Source organism: Geotrypetes seraphini, chromosome 7, assembly GCF_902459505.1.
Source record: "Geotrypetes seraphini chromosome 7, aGeoSer1.1, whole genome shotgun sequence".
In the NCBI taxonomy this organism is placed as follows: Eukaryota; Metazoa; Chordata; class Amphibia; order Gymnophiona; family Dermophiidae; genus Geotrypetes; species Geotrypetes seraphini.
The window spans coordinates 14,377,053-14,398,483 of NC_047090.1; the positions used below are offsets into that span (position 1 = coordinate 14,377,053).

The 21,431-nt window shown below is 43.9% G+C and overlaps 1 protein-coding gene across 3 annotated transcripts in view; it reads right to left on the bottom strand.

Annotated features, from left to right (window-relative positions):
* The window catches only part of PTPRB (protein tyrosine phosphatase receptor type B), a 141,241-nt gene that overhangs the window by 88,022 nt on the left and 31,788 nt on the right, over positions 1 to 21,431 (bottom strand). For 2 of the 3 annotated variants that reach the window (XM_033952393.1, XM_033952392.1), the window contains exon 4: positions 12,807 to 13,077. In XM_033952393.1, coding sequence (XP_033808284.1) covers positions 12,807 to 13,077 — 271 coding nt within the window. Of the gene's footprint in view, positions 1 to 12,806; positions 13,078 to 13,381; positions 14,081 to 21,431 lie in introns of those variants that run through there. The other variant, XM_033952394.1, reaches the window with a different exon arrangement.

A 21,431-nucleotide genomic window follows, 5' to 3' on the forward strand; every position in this document is an offset into this window, starting at 1 on the left:
CTTGAAACTTGAATTATCCCATGTTTTCATGAATTCAGATCCTGTCCAGTATCCTGTTTCCAACAATGGCCAGCCCAGGTCCCACGTACCTAGCTAGATCCCAAGCAGTAAAACAGACTTTATGCTGCTTCTCCGAGGAATAAGCAGTGGATTTCCCCCAAGTCCATCTCAATAATGACCTATGGACTTCTCTTTTAGGAAATTATCCAAACCTTTTTTTAAACCCTGCTAAACTTAACTGATTTCACCACATTCTCCGGCAACAAATTCCAGCTTTTAATTACAGGCTGAATGAAGAAATATTTTCTCCGGTTTGTTCTAAATTTACTACTTATTATTCCTATATAACATAACTGAAATCTCCCCCCTGCAATCTGTGCAAAACTCTTCTACCAACCTCGCTAGGCTCATGTCACCCCTCTCCTTAAGTCACTTCACTGGCTCCCTATCTGCCATCGCATATAGTTCAAGGCCTTATTGCTGACTTACAAGTGTGTTCATTCTGCTCCCCTCAATATCTCTCCTCGCTTCTCTCTCCTTATATACCTCCCATTCCTCAGAGAAGTCACTCTTAATGTTACCCTTCTCCTCCTCTGCCAATTCCAGACTTTGCTCCTTTCATCTAGCTGCCCCCTATGCCCGGAATAAATTACCGGAGTTTGTCCATCAAGCCCCTTCCCTTCTTTAAAAGCAGACCGAAAACCTACCTTTATGATATAGCTTTCAATCCTTAACCCTACTCCTCTGCCCTGCAACCCAGCCAGCAGATTAACCCTTCCCCTTAACTGTATCCATGACATCCTGTTTAGATTGTAAGCTCTTTGGAGCAGGGACTGTCTTCTTTGTGTCTCTGTACAGTGCTGCGTGTGTCTGGTAGCGCTATAGAAATAACTCATAGTAGTAGTAGTATTGTGAAGAGTTTCAGTCTTTGGGAAGCAGAGCTGAGACTGTGCTGTCATAATGCCTCATTCCACCAATAAGAGCCAACCTCGTCAGTGACGTCACAATGGCTTGATTGTCCTGTACTTCTCTCTGCCCTCCAACCCAGCCAGCAGATGAACCGTTCCCCTTAACTGTATCCATGACATCCCGTTTGTCTTTTTAGATTGTAAGCTCTTTGGAGCAGGGACTGTCTTCTTTGTGACTCTGTACAGCACTGTGAAGGTCTGGTAGCGCTATAGAAATAATTCATAGTAGTAATGTAATGTAATTTATTTCTTATATACCGCTAATCCGTTAGGTTCTAAGCGGTTTACAGAAAATATACATTAAAATTATAAATAAGAAAGGTACTTAAAAATTCCCTTACTGTCCCGAAGGCTCACAATCTAACTAAAGTACCTGGAGAGTAATAAAGAAGTGAAAAGTAGAGATAGAGGAAAAAATAAGAAAATAAACATTCTAACAAGACTGCATTGATCTAAATACTTTGGAAGGTAGAAGAGAGGAGAGAAAGGAATATATGCAGAAGGAGGAACCATTGAATAATAGAATTCTGGAGAAATTTAAATGATAGAAATAGAACAAAACAAAACAAGTGGCAAAACAATAAATAAGAGTAGTATACTAGTAGTATAAATAAGAGTAGTTTACTAGTAGTAGTAGTATACTAGTAGTATACTACTAGTAGTATACTAGTAGTATACTAGTAGTAGTAGTAGTATTTTTTTTATATTATACCTGCCAGTTGAGAGCTATATGATGTAATGGCAGACTCATGTTACTCCCGTTTATGGGAGAATTATACGAGATACCATGGGGGTATAGTATGCTGAAACTCTCTCTGTAATTTGGTTACATTAACAGCAGTAGATAAGTGAATTTTCCAGTTAGGGTGAACTTTTACAAATGAGGTTTGTGGTAACTGATAGTGTTTCCTTTCAAGAAAGAACATTTTTTTTCTCATCTATCCCAAAAGCTTACGCAATGAAAACAAATTTGTTTTAACTCCATTTAGAGAAGGGTGGAGAAGATTTGGAAAAGACCTAACTCGGTTTTAAAACCGAACAGAAATAGACAGCAGAGGGAGACAGAGACTAACACATAAGTTCCCTTTTAAAAATGGAATATAGCGCGATTCCTTTTTAATTGAACTAACTTAATAGACTTTTGACCAGCTTTCAGGAGGTAAAAACCCTCTTCCTCAAGCCCGAACAGAATGAGAAAAAAAAAAATGGAAGAAAAATATAAAATACAAGTGAATCATTAAAAGGGGACGGGGAGATGGATGGATGATTACAAGGGGATGATCTCTGTTAGGTTCTTTCTTGTTAGTTTCAAAGTGTTGATCATTTTAACTTCAAAAATGTTACGTTCTTGGATTGTTTTAAAGTTCCCTTTTAGTGTCCTTATAAGGTAATATAGATCATCCACCCATCCATCTGTCTCTCCTCTCATCCCTCTTCCAGCCTCCTTTCCTTTATAGAAACATGATGGCAGATAAAGACCAAATGGCCCGTCTGGTCTGCCCAGCCGCAACATCCACTATCTCCTCCTCTTCTTAAAAGATCCCATGTGCCTGTCCCACGCTTTCTTGAGTTCAGACACAGTCTTTGTCTCCACTACCTGTACCGGGATTTCCTTAGATTGGAAATGGGTCACGAGCGGAGTTCCGCAGGGGTTGGTGCTGGGACCGCTCCTGTTCAATATCTACATAAACGACCTAGAGGCGGGAACAAAATGTGAGGTCATTAAATTTGCGGATGACACCAAATTATACAGCAGGGTTAAAACCACGGAAGACTGCGAAGATCTCCAAAAGGATCTAACGACACTGGAAGAGTGGGCCAAAAAGTGGCAAATGAGCTTCAACATAGGGAAATGCAAGGTCATGCATGTGGGGAAAAAGAACCCGATGTTCACTTACAAAATGGGGGGATCACTACTAGGGGTAAGTAACCTTGAAAGAGACCTGGGAGTGATGGTAGACACAACACTGAAGGTGGCGGCGCAGTGCGCCACAGCCTCAAGGAAAGCAAACAAAATGTTGGGTATCATTAAGAAGGGTATCACGACCAGGACGAAGGAAGTCATCCTGCCACTGTATCGTGCAATGGTGCGGCCGCATCTGGAGTACTGTGTCCAGTACTGGTCGCCGTACCTCAAGAAGGACATGGCAGCACTTGAGGGAGTCCAGAGAAGAGCAACTAAGCTGATAAAGGTCATGGAAAACCTCTCATATACTGACAGGCTGAAAGAGCTGGGGCTGTTCTCCCTGGAGAAGCGGAGACTTAGAGGAGACATGATAGAAACCTTCAAGATCCTGAAGGACATAGAAAAAGTGGACAGGGACAGATTTTTCAAATTATGGGGAACCACAAGTACAAGGGGGCACTCAGAGAAATTGAAAGGGGAAAGGTTTAGAACAAACGCTAGGAAGTTCTTTTTCACCCAGAGGGTGGTGGATACATGGAACGCACTTCCAGAGGCAGGGGTAGACAGGAGCACGTTACAGGGTTTCAAAGAAGGTTTGGATAGGTTCCTAGAAGACAAAGGGATTGAGGGGGTATAGATAGGTGTAGAGGTAGGTTAGAGGGATAGGAGTAGAGGTAAGTATAGGGATAGGAGTAGAGATAGGTTATAGAGTTAGTCAGGGACCACTGCTCAGGCAATGGGCCTGATGGGCCGCCACGGGAGCGGACCGCTGGGCGAGATGGACCTCTGGTCTGCCTCAGCGGAGGCAACTTCTTATGTTCTTATGTTCTTAGGTTTCAACTCCTGAAGTCTCCGTCAAAGCTCACCCCCAGCCCATCTACACCCTCCCAGCCATTGAAGGCCTCCCCAGCCCATCCTCCACCAAACGGCCATATACGGGACACAGACCTTGCAAGTCTGCCCAGTACTGGCCTTAGTTCTTCACTTCGGAGCATGGAGGAGGAGAAGTGTGTGCTGCGGTGGTTGGAGCTTCAGCCTCCGCACCCTGGGGTTGTGGGTTCAAATTCCGCGCTGCTCCTTGTGACCCTGGGCAAGTCACTCAGTCCTTCCATAACCCCAGGTACGTTCGATAGATTGTGAGCTCACCAGAACCGATAGGGAAAATGCTTAAGTGCCTGATTGTAAAACCACTTAGATAACCTTGATAGGCAGTATATAAAAACCTAATAAACTTGGAACTAGTAGCGGCATAGAAATTTCCAAGAAACAATTGCCAGCTTTTGCGAATTCTGTCCCAACCTACTTCATCCAATATAAAGGTGTTGCCTTAGATTCTTTTCCAGTTTCATTGCTCTTAGCCTTTATTTTAAAAGTCAGTCAGAGTTGCTCTAATTCAAACCCGCAGTGCCGTTTTCCTTCTTTTTTTGCAATTACAGGAAGAGAACCACCCTGCTGGAGGAAATGCCTGACATAGGCTAAGGGCTGGGCATCGGGAACAGAACGGGATGTAAGCTCGCCTTCGGCTCTGAGCGTGGCTGGTCCTAGGACTGTCGAGTTGGAAGCTGAGGGCTTAGGATATTGAAGACCCTGCGTAAAATACATGTAAACCCTTTGGGTTGTACCACAGAAAGGCAGTATATCAGTTCCATGACCCTTTAACCTTTATTGTCCAACACAGAGCCTTTAGGAAACTTGAGGTTAATAGTTTAAGGTCAGTGTTTAAAGGCATTTGACTGTCTGACCAGGCGTTCATTATTCAAGCTATTTATCTGCTTAGTTTTAACAGTTAACCAAATAAATCACGCTTTTAACAACTACTGCCAGCAAATCCAGTTCAATTTTAGCTTGAAAACTTGCCCAGGTAGTTTAGCTGGTTATGTAAAGTAGGGATCAGCCTTATTCCAGGGGTTTGGCTTAAATATAACCAGCTAATCCCAATATTCAGCCTCACCAGGAAATTCTTTTTCACTGAAAGAGTGGTTGATCGCTGGAATAGTCTTCCACTACAGGTGATTGAGGCCAGCAGCGTGCCTGACTTTAAGGCCAAATGGGATCGGCACATGGGATCTATTCACAGGGCAAAGGTAGGGGAGGGACATTAAGGTGGGAAGACTAGATGGGCCGTGGGCCCTTATCTGCCGTCTATTTCTATGTTTATCTGGTATAGATATTTCATTTCCCTCCCCCCTCAGAAGGATGGTTGCCTGCTGCCAACTCTTCCCCCGGTATAAAAATCAAGCGGCCTGATATTCAGAACCATTTGGACAGCCAGGAATGTTGCTTAGCCGACAAACCAGTTATCTGCCGATATTCAACGGAAGATGGCTGGCTGTTCCAAAAACCCCGTTCGGCAGATTGGCCAGTGACAACACAGGCAGCAAAACTGGACCTCTACATCTCCAACCTGCTCACAGCAACATCTGACTTCAAAAAGTTTCCGAAAAGAAATCAAAACCCTGCTATTCAAAAGATGTATCCAGATAGCTTAACCCCCTTCCACTCCCCCCTTGCAATCTCCCCCCCCCCTCTCTCCCTGTATTATTCCCCTAAGACTCAACAATGTAACCAGTTTCTACTCTTTAACCTCCTCGTAATCGTCCAGCTTCATCTGACGTTTTCCTAATTTTTCTACCTATCTTGTACCCTCTTCTCAAAACTTTATTATGAAACCAGCTCCTTAATTGTAACTTTCGTTCCTGGAAATGTCCAGTTATCTTCTGATGTAATCCGCTTAGAACTGCAAGGTACAGGCGGAATAGAAGTCAGTAATGTAATGTAATGACATAGCCCTATTCATTGGTTCACTGGCTAAGTTCAGCGGCTAGATAGACCCGCCTTAAAAGCAGTTGAGTAAACCCAGGCCTAGATCAAGCTTGTCGGGGGAGTCTGGATCTAGTTGTAAACCTAGGAGAGGCAGGTGCGAGTATGATCAGGCTAGACACTGCAGTTGTCTTGAGCTTGGTGTCGGGAGAGATGTTGTGGAACGGAGACCCTTGACACTTGAGTTGCAGGGTAAGAAGTGATCCTCTTGCAAGCTGTAAATTTAGATCTACATAAGTGCATGCTAAATAGTACATCGGGGAGAGCCTGCTAAATCCTGAGAGTGGAGGGATGGCCGAGTGCTTAGAGCTGCTGTCTCAGAGCCTTGAGGTTGTGAGTTCAATCCCAGCGTGTGCCTTGTGACTCTAGGCAAGTCACTTAGGCCCAGATTCTCTAAACCGAGCCAGGTTTTTAGGTGCCGGTAGGCGCTCAAACTCAGTGTCTAACTGAATTGCAAGGCACCTACAGGCTCCTAAAAAAAATCAGCGCCAGAATCGTGCCTCCATAGGGGGTGTATGCCGCCTAATGCCATTGTGGGCGTGGCCAATGTTGGAAGTAGCGTTAGGTGGCCTAAAGCACCCACAGAGATTCAATTTGCATCAAAAGTATGTGCCGGAAAACCCTAGCCTACATTTTCAACGCCTACCTTTGCCGTAGGCGTGATTCTGTACCCGTCGCTGTTGCTTTTAAGGCCTTAATGCTCCATTGCCCCCATGTACCGCTGGAATTAAAAAAAAAGATATCGGAGGATGGAGTCGGTCCAGAAGAAGGTGTGTGGTCTTCGTGATAAGGCGTATGGGGACAGACTTTAAGATCTCAACCTGTATACTTTGGAGGAAAGACGGGAGAAGGGAGATAGGATAGAGACATTTAAATACCTGAAAGGAGGGCATAGGATGAAGTTAAGAGGTGATAGGCTCCGGAGTAATCTAAGGAAATAATTTTTGACAGAAAGGGTGGTAGATGCATGGAACAGTCTCCCAGAAGAGATGGTGGAGACAGAGACTGTGTCTGAATTCAAGAGGGCCTGGGATAGGCATGTGGGATCTCTCGGAGAGAGAAAGAGATAATGGTTACTGCGGATGGGCAGGCTGGATGGGCCATTTTGCCTTTATCTGCCGTCGTGTTTCTATGTTTCTAGTTTCGCTCCATATGACGCAACCTTATTTCCACCCACTTTTTAGGGGGGAAAAAGTGCATCTTATGGAGCAAAAAATACCGTAATATTATTGTACACCGCTTAGATGGCCTTCAATAAGTGGTATATCAAGCACTAAATAAACTTGAAACTTAATTTTGAGATAATAAAAACATCTGATAATGAGATGGCTAGATGCAGAATATTTCTGGGAAATGCATAACTGGAGGAAGGAGGTGAAAATGCTATAGTGAAACCTTACCTTGAATATTGTGTTTTATTCTGTACCTCCAGTTAAATACAGAATAAGCAGTGGATTTCCCCAAGCCATCTCAATGGCCTATGGACTTTTCTTTTAGGAAATTATCCAAACCTTTTTTTAAACCCTGCTAAACTAACTGATTTCATCACATTCTCCGGCAACATATTGCAGAGTTTAATTACATGTTGAATGACAAAATATTTTCTCCAGTTTATTAGTAGCTTCATCGCATGCCCCCTAGGTCCTAGTATTTTTGGAAACAGTGAACAAGAGATTCACATCTACCCTTTCCACTCCACTCATTATTTTATAGACATAAGAACATAAGAACATAAGAAATGCCTCTGCTGGGTCAGACCCGAGGTCCATCGTGCCCAGCAGTCTGCTCACGCGGCGGCCCAACAGGTCCAGGACCTGTGCAGTAATCCTCTATCTATACCCTCTATCCCCATTTCCAGTAGGAATTTGTCCAATCCTTTCTTGAACCCCAGTACCGTACTCTGCATAAGAACATAGACCTCTATCATATCACCCCTGAGCTATCTCTTCTCCAAGCTGAAGAGCCCTAGTCAACTTAGCCTCTCCTCCATAGGGAAGTCATCCCAAATCTATTTCTCCACAAGAGGCCACAGCATAAAACTTCAAGAGGAAAGAATCAGGAGCAATGTCAGAAAATAGTTCTACACCAAAGGTCATCCAAAGAAGGTGGTATAGAAAGAAACAGTGGCAAAATTCAAGAAAACCTGCACTAAAAATGACATGGCAGCAAGAGTTGAGTTGGGTTGACTACATTCCGGAATTTGACATTCTTATCTGCCCTCGTACTCTGTGGCTCTATGTCACATACATGAGTGGTTTGAAATGTTGGATTCCCCTGCTTGCCAGCACCTCTCTGGTTAGCAGGAGAGATAATCAGATAAAGTTAGGAGAGCTTAAAGGATGCCCCAACTTTATCCGGTAAGCTGTCTGGTTCACGGTTTGAATATCCCTGCTCAGTGCCGATTCCTGAATACTCATCGCTGTCTGGGCTCTGGGTTCAAGCACTGAATATGGGGTGGATTTGTACCCCCAGCGGCCAGTGTTTTACAAAATGCTGACCACTGTGGCCTGAAAATCAGCCTCAATATATTTATGTATTTATTTCAACTTGGTTGTACACCTTGTCTGAAAGATGCTCAAGGCGAATTACAATGTACATTAAAAAAAAAAAAAAAAAGGAATATATAGAATTAAAAGGAACAAAACAAAAGGAATAAAGGTGATATATTTTTTAGTGGACTAACTTAGAGCTCTTTCTACTAAACTGCAGAAGAGTTTCTTACTGTGGACCAGCGAGGTAAATGCTTTGACGCTCATTCCATTCCTATGAGCATCGGCGCATTTACCTCGCCAGCCAGCAGTAAGAAGCTCTTCTGCAGTTTTGTAAAACCCAGCGTTCGTGCATTGTTTGATTAGCTTTTGAAAATGACCTCTCTTCTTCAGATCAGAATTTTGTTATATTTCTGTTTAATTCTATATATTATCTTATTTCAATTTAAATCTACGAGAGGGTGCTGAAACGTTCTCAGCCCAATCAAGAAGAGAATGAGGTGGATATGGTTGAATCAATGATCTGAAACAATGTCAAAAACAGAGAATTTCTTTTCAGCTCCAGTGCCAAAATAACGCTCAGAATTTAGGAAGTTGGTTGGTTGGGCCGAGAACTTTTCACCACTCCCTGGTATGTAATACAAGTGAGCCAAGTATAGGACAATGCAGCCCTTGTGACATCACTGATGAGGTTGGCTCTTATTGGTGGAATGAGGCATTATGACATCACAATCTGAAACTCTTCACACTATGACTGAGTGCTGAAAAGTTCTCAGCCCAACCAAGAAGAGAATGAGGTGGATATGGTTGAATCAATGATCTGAAACAATGTCAAAACAGAGAATTTCGTTTCTGCAAATGATAACCCTCTTTTCAGCTCCAGTGCCAAAATAATGCTCAGAATTTAAGAAGTTGGTTGGGTGAGCTGAGAACCTTTCAGCACCCCCTTGTATATATTATCTTAAACAGCGGATTAACATGTCTACCAGATCATTTCACAAAAAAAATGGAATAAAACCCCAATCCACCCCCTGAAGAAATCCCCACACAGAGGAGATAGAGTAAAGCCTCTGGGCCCTCAGGTCCAGCCAAAGGGAAATGACCCCATTTCTGTTTCTTGTCCAGTCAATACATGGGATCACCAAGGCGGAACGAGGAACTGGATGCGTGTAAACCTCTCCCTCATCGGTCCTCTCCAGGAATCGCGCATTCCAGTAACTTTTAAAGCATGCCAAATGTGTGATGCGAGCTCTGTACAATCAATCTTTATAGCTTATGACAGAAGTGGGCTTTAACCGCACAAAATAATAAGCCATAAGAAACCTGATATGATACCACTGAAACGTACCCTTACTGAAGAAGCAGCCAGTGTTTGAGGGTAACACATTTTCCTTAACATAAATCTCTCCAGCTTAGATGGCAGCGAGATACTAAGTAACCTGGAACGTTTTGTAAAAGACAGATAAATGTCCCATGAACTGAAGGGAGGTGTGAAATCTAAGACGTACCGTCACCAGGCACCAGAGAAGACGCCATACGCTGGACCGCAGTCATCGCCACCAACCATTTACTTAAACATTATCACCAGGTGCTACGGATGGATTCATTTTTGCTTTACTGTCTTTCACTGGCAACATCATGGGGGTTGCAACCTGCTTGGAGGGGCAGCTACAGTCCTACACATGGGGGGGGTGACCTGCTCTGATTGAACAATGCAAATCTAGCTTCCTTACTTGGCACACTAGAGGGACCATAGAGGTCTTTATCTACTGCCCGTTACTGTGTTCTAGAGAGTTGCATGGGGACAGAAATCCCACCCATCCCCGCCAGGATCCTCTCCATCCCCATCCATTCCTGTAAGGAATTACCTCCATCCCCGCCCGTCCCCGTAATAAGCAGCAATTACTTCTGACAGGATCATCAATTCCACAGTTTCTTTTGTGTTTGTGCTGCTGTTTTCCTTGTGGAATCTCTTTGGTGGAACTCTTTTTTTTGTTTTCTGTCCAGGTAATTAACTTGTAAACCCCCTCTTTTACTAAGGCTGACGTGTCCATTATATTATATGGGCGAACCCTGCTTCCAAAGCCTTCCATCCCCATGGGAGTCCCGTTGGCTAGAGGGGGGTCCCTGTGGGAGTCCTGTGGGCCAGAGGGAGGTCCCCGTGGGAGTCCCGTGGGTTAGGGGGGGATTCCCACGATCCCCGTTCCCGTGCAGACCTCTACCGTGTTCTGACAATATATTATACGCTCAAATATACAATATCATGCAAAATTATTTTGTATTTATTTATATCCAGATATCTCGCAAGATCTTCAGGTGTGCTTCTCAGGAGCTATAATTGTGCCACTGCTCCTTGTGACCCTGGGCAAGTCACTTAATCCCCCATTGCACCAGGTACATTAGATAGATTAGGAGCCCACTGGGAGAGGCAGGGAAAAATGCCTGAGTACCTGAATGTAAACCACTTAGACCAGTGGATCCCAACCCTGTCCTGGAGGACCACCAGCCAGTCGGGTTTTTGGGATAACCCTAATGAATATGCATGAGAGAGATTTGCATACAATGGAGGTGACAGGCATGCAAATCTGCTCCATGCATATTCATTAGGGCTCTCTTGAAAACCTGACTGGCTGGTGGCTCTCCAGGACAGGGTTGGGAACCACTGACTTAGACGATAAGAGATATATAAATGCTTAAATAAATAAATAAGATTTCTACCCTCTAGAAGCATTAAGGGCTCCTTTTACTGAGGTGGGCTAGCGTTTTTAGCGCACGCAGGGAATTACTGCGAGCTACACCGCACGCTACGCTTCTAGAACTAACGACGCCAGCTCAATGCTGGCGTTAAGGTCTAGCGCGCGCAAGCCCTAGTTAAAAAAACGGTCATAATCTCAATTAATGAACTTGTCTTTGTTCATTTCGTAGAATGTTGCTCCCGTGTTTTGCCCTGTGGTTGTTTCAAGGAAGCCCCCCACCCCCGGCCCCCTCCAACATTTTACTCACTGCCGTGGTCTAACGCTTGTCGGGATGGCAGCGAGTAAAATGTTGGGGGAGGGGGGGCGGGGGGACTTCCTTGAAACAGCCGAAAGGCGAAACGTGTTGGAACAACACGCCCCTGCCCGACAACAGTCTACAAAATGAACAAAGCTAAACCCCCTTTTTTGGCTAAGGTGCGCTACACGTTAACCCGTGCGTAGACCAACATCCACGGGTTAGCGTTTAGCGTGCGCTAAACCTTAGTAAAAGAGGGGATAAGCGCACTATTGATATTATGAAAGTTTTGTAAAGACTAAGGACTCCTTTTATCAAGGTGCAGTAGGCGGTTAACGCGTGGAATACCGTGCGTTCAACCGCCTGCTGCGCTAGTCGCTAACGCCTCCACTGACGAGGCGTTAGTTTTTAGGCTTGCCGCAGGGGTTAGATCGTGATAAAATATCCGACGCGCTAACCCCCATAGCTTGCCTTGATAAAAGGAGCCCTAAATGCTTAATAATATTATTATTATTATTAAATGCTTATAGAGTGGTTTCACAGAATGTTTGCAAAAAAAAAAAAAAAAAAAAAGCGCTAGATCACACGAAGAGCGCCGTGCACAAATCTTATGTAGCACAAATATAGCTCATGAGAAGCACATCGGAAGATCTATATATACAGTATATAAATAAAAATCTGCTTTTGCACGATATTGCATATTTGAACGTCCAATTGAGATTAGCAGTACCATAGATTGGGGTCCTTTTACTAAGGCACTAAATCCTAAAGCCCCCCCCTTATATTCTATGGGCGCCTTAGCATTTAGGCCCTCTTTTACAAAGGGACGCCACATGTTTTAGCCTGGATTTAGCGCGCTTTAAATCAATGCGTGCGCTAACCGCTAATGCGTCCATAGGATAACATGCACGCATTAGCGGTTAGCGTTCGCTAATATGTACCATGCGCTAAAAAGCGCACCTTAGTGAAAGAACCCCTCTGTTTGTTGGCGATACAATTTCGCCTGACAATAGATTATAATCGCATTCTAAAAGAAATATTCAGACGCAGACATTGCAACCCGCGACGCTATCATTCGTGTTCTATATTTCTCATATTGTATCTATCTGCAATGCACACTGGGTAAAACTGACTGGTTCAGCGCTTCTGTAATCATTTCCTTAAGAAAAATTCATTTCTTGATAGTACAGCGTGGTCGATAACTGAGTAATCATTGTCCCCGGATGGAGAAAAAGGTTATTTTACTAACTGTTTACTACAAGGGCACAGGATTTAAGAAATAGATGATTTAAGGCCCTCTTTTACTAATATAATGGTATAATGGTAGAAAACCGATGTAGGTTTCTTGCAGTGATGAATCTAGGTGATGATTTAAGAAAATGATTTCTGCTATTTCGTAGATTGTACCAATGCATCAATGTACCAATGCATCTCTAAGTTCTTATGTAGGATTCCTGTCCTAAGAGACAATTTTTTTTTAAATTTATTTATTATAATTTTCAAAATTACTTGAGTATACAAAGTATAAGAATGGATAAACAAAAATAAAATTGCATCAATTTATTTAAACAAAAAACCCACAGCTGCAGAAGTGCCACCAGGTTGGACCACCGACGGCTCTGCCACTCTTACCTGTTCGCAGTGAGAGGTTCTTCGTTTCGCCATCGAGGAGAGAGAGGAGTCGTAGCTCGTACAAAGTACCCGCATCTAAACCATCAAACCCGCACTCGTAGGAATGATTCGTCCTCAGGATAGGTTGGCATAAGCCGTCCCAGGAGTTCTCAGAGCTGCAGCTCAGGCTGAAATTGCAGGGATTCCCCAAGCTAGTCCACTTGACATAAATAGACCGGCTCGAAACACTCCACTCGGGCAGGCTGATGGTGCATTTCATAGGCTCCACATGCTGCAAAAGTCACATAACAGAAATGAGTTAATTAATATACCTGGCCAGCATTAGCCTAATCAAGCGGACAGACATCTCTGCTTTCATGCCATTGAACCCTTACATGATAAGAAATATCAATCAAAGAGATCTTCAAAACTTTATGAGACATTATAATGATTTATTTAAACAATGGCTTAGAAACTGGGTCAAACAGACATAGTCTGTCAATAAAAGCTACCCTAAAATCCGCTTTTCACTGATATCACGAGATCTGAAGGAGATTATACAAGTGATAGTTTGGGCTCGGTCTTCTGCAGCTCACCTTGAAAAAGTTCAGCATAATCCACAATGGGAAGCCAGGAACATGCCTCAGCATTTCGATCCACTTTATTTAAATAATCCTTCCGGAATAAAAGCTACATCTCAGGTCCAAGAAACAAGAAAACTATCAGTCACCCAAAAGCAAGTTCAAGCAGCTCCAGAGAGAGTAGGGCATCGTTCAACGTCAACTCAACCAGCCCGGCTCTTCAGCACCTTCTCAGCAAACACTTACATCCAGGAAAAGTTACAAGAGTAAATGGGCTCTCTGGTATTTCCTTCTGAAGGGGGGAGAGCAGGGCGAGAAGGGGCTTGGGGTGGTTTGATCCGGGGTGAGAGTCAGAGAGAGGGTGCAGGAGGCAGACTCTTGGCGTTCCCACGCTGCCATTCTGACCCGGGCCGAGTCTGGAGAGCCTTTCCCATCCACTTCCGCAATCAAGAGTCAATTTCCTTGCCTTTTTCCAAATGAATAATGCAGACCTGGGTTGCAAAAAAAGGATCCAGCTCCAAGAATGAGCCAAAAACCTCCTCTCTTCCTTCTCCTGCTCTAAGGGGAGGAGGGAATCTAGACCTGTCCCATGTCTGGCTCCAGCTAGCAGTTACCCCTTTCCCACCTAGCACTAGGCTGTCAAAATCAGCCCAACCCTATGTCACAAAGGCTTCTCAGCCTCTCCCTGTCCGCCTAGGCTATGGTATCTCTCCGGACTCCGCCGTCCCCACGGTGGGACTTTCACTTTTCAGCTCTGTTCCTCGATTCCTCTGAGTTTTGTTCTTCTGCACCCTCTCACTTTTCTCTCCCCTCCCTTGTCTTCCTTCCTCCTATCTTCCCTTTCTCTCGGAGCTCATTTCCTGAGACTATTTATGGCACTTTTTTAATGTTTTCTTTACAGTACAATGTTTTATGTAGCTTTTTTTTTTTTTTAATCCCATATAACTGGCCTCACCCAAGAGGTCTTAATCTTTCTCAACGAGCTCCTTTTCCAAGCTTTTTTTTTTTTTTTTTGCTAGCCTGAAGAGTTGCTGGTATTCCCCCCCCCCTTTCTTTAATCATCCTGACAGTTTTTGTTTTGAATCTTTTCATTATGGATTATATTTCTGACCTCTCAAAATGCTTGTTTATGTCTTATCTGTACAATATTTCTATCTTCTCATCTGTTGAAAAGTTATATTTGGGTTACAAGGTAACAGTAAATAATAGCAGAACGCAGAAAGTCTTTTAGGCTTTCTACCACTTTGTGAACATAAGACTAGCCTTACTGGGTCAAACCAATGGTCCATCAAGCCCGTTCTCACAGTAGCCAATCCAGGTCCCTAGTACCTGGCCAGAACCCAAGGAGTAGCAATATTCTATGCTACCGATCCAGGGCAAGCAGTGGCTTCCCCCATGTCTTTCTCAATAACAGACTATGGACTTTTCCTCCAGGAACTTGTCCAAACCTTTCTTAAACCCAGCTGCATCTAGATTTACGTACGTAAACCAACACCAACTCCCCCTGTGTCTTTCACGCACGTACTCAAACTTCTTCCTAATATTGCCTCCTATATATGCTGTAATTTCGTTCCAGTTCTGGCAATAAAAATCCCTAACGCAGCTTGATATAAGGGGGCCATGGTTATTTCAGAAATATGTTTTAAGCAGGATGGACATTATGATTATATTAAAAAATGTATTCAACGATTTGAAAATTTTTGGATGTTGCAATCATCTTTTATTGTAACCCACCTGGAACTTTGTGGTTAACCCCCCCCCCTTTTTATGAAACCGTGAACGTGGTTTTTTAGCACAAGCTGGCGTGCCGAATGCTCTGCGCTGCTCCCGACGCTCACAGGAACTCTATGAGCATCAGAGCTTTTACCCCAGCGGCCGGCGATAAAAAATCCTAACGCGGCTGTACCTTTGTAAGTTACCTTCCTTTCAAAGCTTAAAGTGACTGACAGTAAAAAAAAAAAATAAGATAATTTCATTAGAGCCAATGAAATAAAGCAAAATCATCAAAAACGATTTCTATGCAATTTGATATACCAATATATCTCTTAAAATAAAACCAGAAGACAAATCTATATTGCGTAATGTAAAATGAATGTAATCCTATAAAGAACATTCAAACAAAAATCAGAAATAATAAATTATAACAGCTGTAAAAGTAAATTAAACAAAAAAAACCCTCCCCCCTTATGATAGCGGTTTTTAGCGTAGGTTGGCGCGCTGACTGCTCCTGATACTCATAGAGTTCCAGTGAACATCGGAAGCAGCCCAGAGCATTCAGCGCACTGCGCTAAAAACCACTATTGCAGTTTTGTAAAAAAGGGGTGGGGGAAAAATCCGTAAATAAACATATGATAAACATAAGCATAGAATGCCAATATTAAAGTCAAAAACAAAGCTTAAAATTGCCCTGAAAAAGTTGAAGTAACCCCAAAATTTGATTTAAGAGGGGAAAAGCTGGGCTTCTTTTGACATTTTCCAAATCTAAGTAATTCTCTACCAGTCTAATGCTGCTATCGTGACTCTTACGCATTTCAAGTACTCGAGTGGAAAAGGTACGCTTCCTGGTTCTAGAGAACTTATAGGGCAACAAAAAACCCCAACAATTCCACAGTATGAAGGAGAAACCAAAACCAAAAAGAAAAATCATACTGTGGAAAAGATGTTCTTGATGCGTTATTCAACCCAACACAAGAAAAGTATTCAATAATCCACATAGAGAATCAAATGATGTGAACCCAACATGGGCCGTGTTTCAGCTAAAAACGCCTTCCTCAGCTGTTGGAGGGCTTTTCTCTGCATTTGTGCTTTACAAGCTGATATCGGTCTTCATCCACACTTGTGCCTTTTAGTCGTGAGCCCACATAGTTTGGGACCCCCGAGAAAGGCACTTTTAGCCGAAACACGGCCTGTGTTGGGTCCGCAGCATTTGATTCTCTAGGTGGATTATTGTGTACCTTTCTTGTCCAGGGAACGTCTGCCAGGACTTCCCACACCTGCCCTGGGAACCACATAACCAGTCAGGTTTTTCAGTACAAGGAATATGCCCGAGATCAATTAAAAGGGGGAGGGGCCAACCGAGCTCAGTTAAAGAAAGCAAAATGGTGCGAGTAATTAAGGAAATCAGTTAAGAAGGAAAGAGAGGGCCGACAAGCCTAGATTAAGAAATATTTGGCCATGTGGGGGTTTTCTTCAGGTTTTAACTGCAAAAGTAACATAAGGGCCCTTTTACTAAGCTGCCGATTTAGCGTACGCTAATCAATTTGCCACGCACTAAAAATTAGAGTGATGCTAAGACGCCCATTGTATTCTATGGGTGCCTTAGTCTTTAGCGCATGCTAATCTTTGGCGTGCACTAAATCGGTTAGCGCGCCTTAGCAAAAGGACCCCATAATATCCGTTTAATTACAAAAGAATTCAACTCTCTAAAAATGAAAGGGCGATCACTAAAAATGCTTTCAGAGATCCCCCAATCCACAGCCTGGGTGTCACGACTAGAGAATGACACGGGGACAGATTTTTCCCCATTCCCGCAGGACGAGCAAGATGAGTTCTATAGGATTGGGTGACACATTGATGAAATGGGTTGGGAACTGGCTTGGAGGTAAGCTTTAGAGGGTAGTGGTGAACGGCACCCCCTCCGAAATGACGGAGGTGATCAGTGGAGTGCCGCAGGGCTCGGTCTTGGGCCCGATCCTATTCAACGTCTTTATAAGAGACTTGGCAGAGGGGCTCCGAGGTAAAATAACATTATTCGCCGATGACGTCAAACTATGCAATGCAGTGGGCAAAAGCACAACGGACAAACACTCAATGCCCGACAACATGATGCACGACCTACTCCTACTGGAGCGCTGGTCTAGGTCCTGGCAACTCAGCTTCAATGCCAAAAAATGCAAAGTCATGCACCTGGGCAGCCAAAATCCATGCAAGACTTACACCCTTAATGGCGAGATCGTAACAAGAACGGTAGCAGAACGAGACTTAGGGATGATCGTCAGTGAGGGCGTGAAGACTGCCAATCAAGTGGAGCAAGCTTCATCCAAGGCAAGGCAAATCATAGGTTGCATACGCAGGAGTTTCGATAGCCGTAAGCCTGAAGTCATTATGCCATTGTATGGATCCATGGTGAGACCCCATCTGGAATACTGTGTACAATTCTGGAGGCCACATTACCGCAAAGATGTGCTGAGACTTGAGTCAGTCCAGAGAATGGCCACCCGGATGGCCTCGGGACTCAAGGATCTTCCATATGAGGAACGGCTAGATATACTCACTTGAGGAACGCAGAGAGAGGGGAGACATGATCGAGACGTTCAAGTATCTCATGGTCCGCATCGAGGTGGAAGAAGGGTTCCACGGCAACAAGGGGGTATCTGTGGAAAATCAGGGGCAGGAAACTGCACGGTGACACCAAGAAATTCTTTTTCACCGAAAGGGTGGTTGATCGCTGGAATAGTCTTCCACTTCAGGTGATTGAGGCCAGCAGCGTGCCTGATTTTAAGGCTAAATGGGATCAATATGAGGGATCTATTCACAGAGGAAAGATAGGGGAGGGTCATTAGGGTGGGCAGACTAGATGGGCCGTGGCCCTTATCTGCCATCTATTTCTATGTTTCTATGAACTCAATTTTACCCGTCCCTTCCCTGTGAGTTTTGTCGCTGTCCCTGTCCCTGCCCTGCCCCATTCCTGTAAGCTCTGCCTTAATCGCACATGCCTCGAACACTTAGGATTTTAAAGGGCTTGAGGCTTGTGCAGATGAGGACGGAGCTTAGGCATTGGCGGAATGAGGCATTATGACATCAAAATCTGAGCTCTAGAATGGTGCTACTTAGGATTTGAAAGTGTTTGAGGCTTGTGCAGATGAGGACGGAGCTTAGGCATTGGTGGAATGAGGCATTATGACATCACAATCTGAGCTCTAGAATGTTGCTGCTTAGGATTTTAAAATGTTTGAGGCTTGTGCAGATGAGGACGGAGCTTAGGCATTGGTGGAATGAGGCATAATGACATCACAATCTGAGCTCTAGAATGTTGCTACTTAGGATTTTAAAGGGTTTGAGGCTTGTGCAGATGAGGACGGAGCTTAGGCATTGGCGGAATGAGGCATTATGACATCACAATCTGAGCTCTAGAATGTTGCTACTTAGGATTTTAAAGGGTTTGAGGCTTGTGCAGATGAGGACGGAGCTTGAAGTAATGGGGCAGGGACAGGAAAAGAACTCACAAGGATGGGACGGGAAAAGAGTTCCTGCGGGGATGGGGGAAAAGTGTCTGAAGAAATATTACTGTGTTGTTTCTTACAGTCTGAGATTCACTGGCTGAGCTGGCCCTTTACAACTATGTAAAATTTTATCAAATTAAACAACAAAATAAATCTAGATTCTTCATCCGTGCACAAGGCATCCAAGACAGTTCTGATCCTGGTTATTTACCAGAAAATGACACAATGCTAAAGATCCCAAGAACTTCACCAGTTAATGAATTTGTTTCTTGAGCCAAGAATTTATTCCCCCCCTCCCCCCCCATTAAAAAAGCACCGGAAATGAGGTTAGGGAGTGGCCGGATACGTGTCTAATAGCCGGGCTCCGGCGTCTCACCCAGACCCTTTTCCCAAGCTTTCCTGACATTTTTGGAATCCTGACGTCTCTCGCTTTTTTATCAGGAGGAAATAAGTCTCATGGGCTGTTACCGCAGCCTTTGTCCATTCTTTTTTGAAAGCCCAAGCGACAGGTTTGCTTGCAATGCAAGGTTTGGGCAAACTAGACAGGTTTTTTTTTGGTGTGCCTCAAGTGTTTATATTATGAAAAGGAGGGGGATGGGGGGAGGGGTACATTTGCTCACAATCTGACAATGCATAAGGTGTTAATGCTGAAAATCACAAACCCTTTGCGGGCTGCAGCTCAGGGAAGCCTACTTAGGTTTGAGCGACGCAAAAACAGAAGATTAAATTAGATTATAATCTGCCTAAAGAGGAGTGAGAGCTAGACCATGCTATTATTTTTATTACAGTATATTATCGTCATAGAAACATAGAATATGACGGCAGAAAAGGGCCGACGGCCCAACAAGTCTGCCCACCCAAGAACCCTCCCTCCCAACTAGTCTGCCTACTCAAGAACCCTCCCTCCCAACTAGTCTGCCTACTCAAGAGCCCTCCCTCCCAACTAGTCTGCCTACTCAAGAGCCCTCCCTCCCAACTAGTCTGCCTACTCAAGAGTCCTCCCTCCCAACTTGTCTGCCTACTCAAGAACCCTCCCTCCCAACTAGTCTGCCTACTCAAGAACCCTCCCTCCCAACTAGTCTGCCTACTCAAGAGCCCTCCCTCCCAACTAGTCTGCCTACTCAAGAACCCTCCCTCCCAACTAATCTGCCTACTCAAGAGCCCTCCCTCCCAACTAGTCTGCCTACTCAAGAACCCTCCCTCCCAACTAGTCTGCCTACTCAAGAACCCTCCCTCCCAACTAGTCTGCCTGCTCAAGGACCCTTCTTCCCTGGAGTATCTATCGCTTGAGCATAACTCTGTAGTACTCCCACCTGTTTGTCCCATCGACTCTTGAAGTCGAGCACGCTATTGGCCTCGACCACCTGGCGGGGAAGATCATTCCATCGATCAATCACCCGTTCAGTGAAGAAACATTTCCTGGTGTCACTATGAAATCTTCCTCCCTTAAGTTTTAGCGGATGCCCTCTTGTCGCCGTGGGACCCTTCAGAAAAAAGATTTCCTCCTCCACTTTGATGTGACCCATGATGTATTTAAATGTTTCTATCATGTCCCCCCCTTTCTCTGCGCTCTTCCAGAGAATATAAGCGCAGTCTGATCAGACGTTATTCATATGGGATGCCTTTAAGTCCTGAGACCATCCTAGTGGCCATTCTCTGTATTGACACCATCCTCTTCACATCCTTTTGATAATGTGGCCTCCTAAATTGGATACAGTACTCCAGGTGAGGTCTCACCATGGATCTGTATAACGGTAGTATGTCTTTCGGCTTTTAGCTGATAAAAGTTCCTTCTGATGCAACCCAGCATTTGTCTGGCCTTTGCTGTAGCTTTCTCCACCTGATTAGCAGCTTTCATATCTTCCCGGATGAGAACTCCCAAGTCCCTTTCTGCAGTTGTTTGCAACGCTGTACCGAGACGCATGGAAGGTCATTTTATAACAGAGCAATTTAATTTAGCTCAGCCACCCACAGAGGTCATACATTGAGGTTGCAAGGTGAGAGACTTAGGAAAGACCTATTTTTCTAATATTTCTAGTCCGCCTAAAACTAAGCGGATAACAATTGAAAAACATTCACAATAATTCATCCACGATACATTTACAAAATGCGTTCAATAACATTACAATTACACAGCGATCTTAATCCCTGAAAATAATTTCGAGAGCTCAAGGAATTTACACATTTGCCATCACTGTATATAAAACGCAATAACCACAGCTTAGAATTCTTAAGATAAATCTACCAAGCAGTTAAAAAAAAAAATAATAAAAAAAAAAGTTTCCACAAAGAGTTGTGTCTTTCAACATCTTTCTAAATTGTAAGCGGTCGGAACAGGTCCTCAGGAAACCCCCAGGGAGAGAATTCCAAAATTTGACCCCTGCTACGGGCAACTTTGCCACTCTGGATTTAAACATAACGGACAGTTTTCTCCGTTTCAGAGGTCAATCTCATGGTACCCTCAGACCTTAAGTTCTTCCTCGGCTGATACACCTCCCACAAAGATTGAAAGTTCAAAGGAACAGATCCATACAAACTCTGATGTATCACCGACAACTTTTATATAAAACCCTTTGCGGCACTGGAAGCCATGGGTAATATGTTCTGTGCTACAACAGAAAGGGTGGAGGATGCCTGGAACACCCCCCCACCCCATGAAAGTTGGTGAAGACAAAAACCTTGACAGAATTCAATAATGCTTGGCATAAACATGGAGAATCATCATAAAATCCAAAGAAAGCTATATTTAAATGATCTCTTAGCTGGAGTGAACTTTAAGGGCAGCTTTAGAGGTTAATAAGTACGATCAAGGCTGGGGAGATTTCTATGGTCTGGGTCCAGTA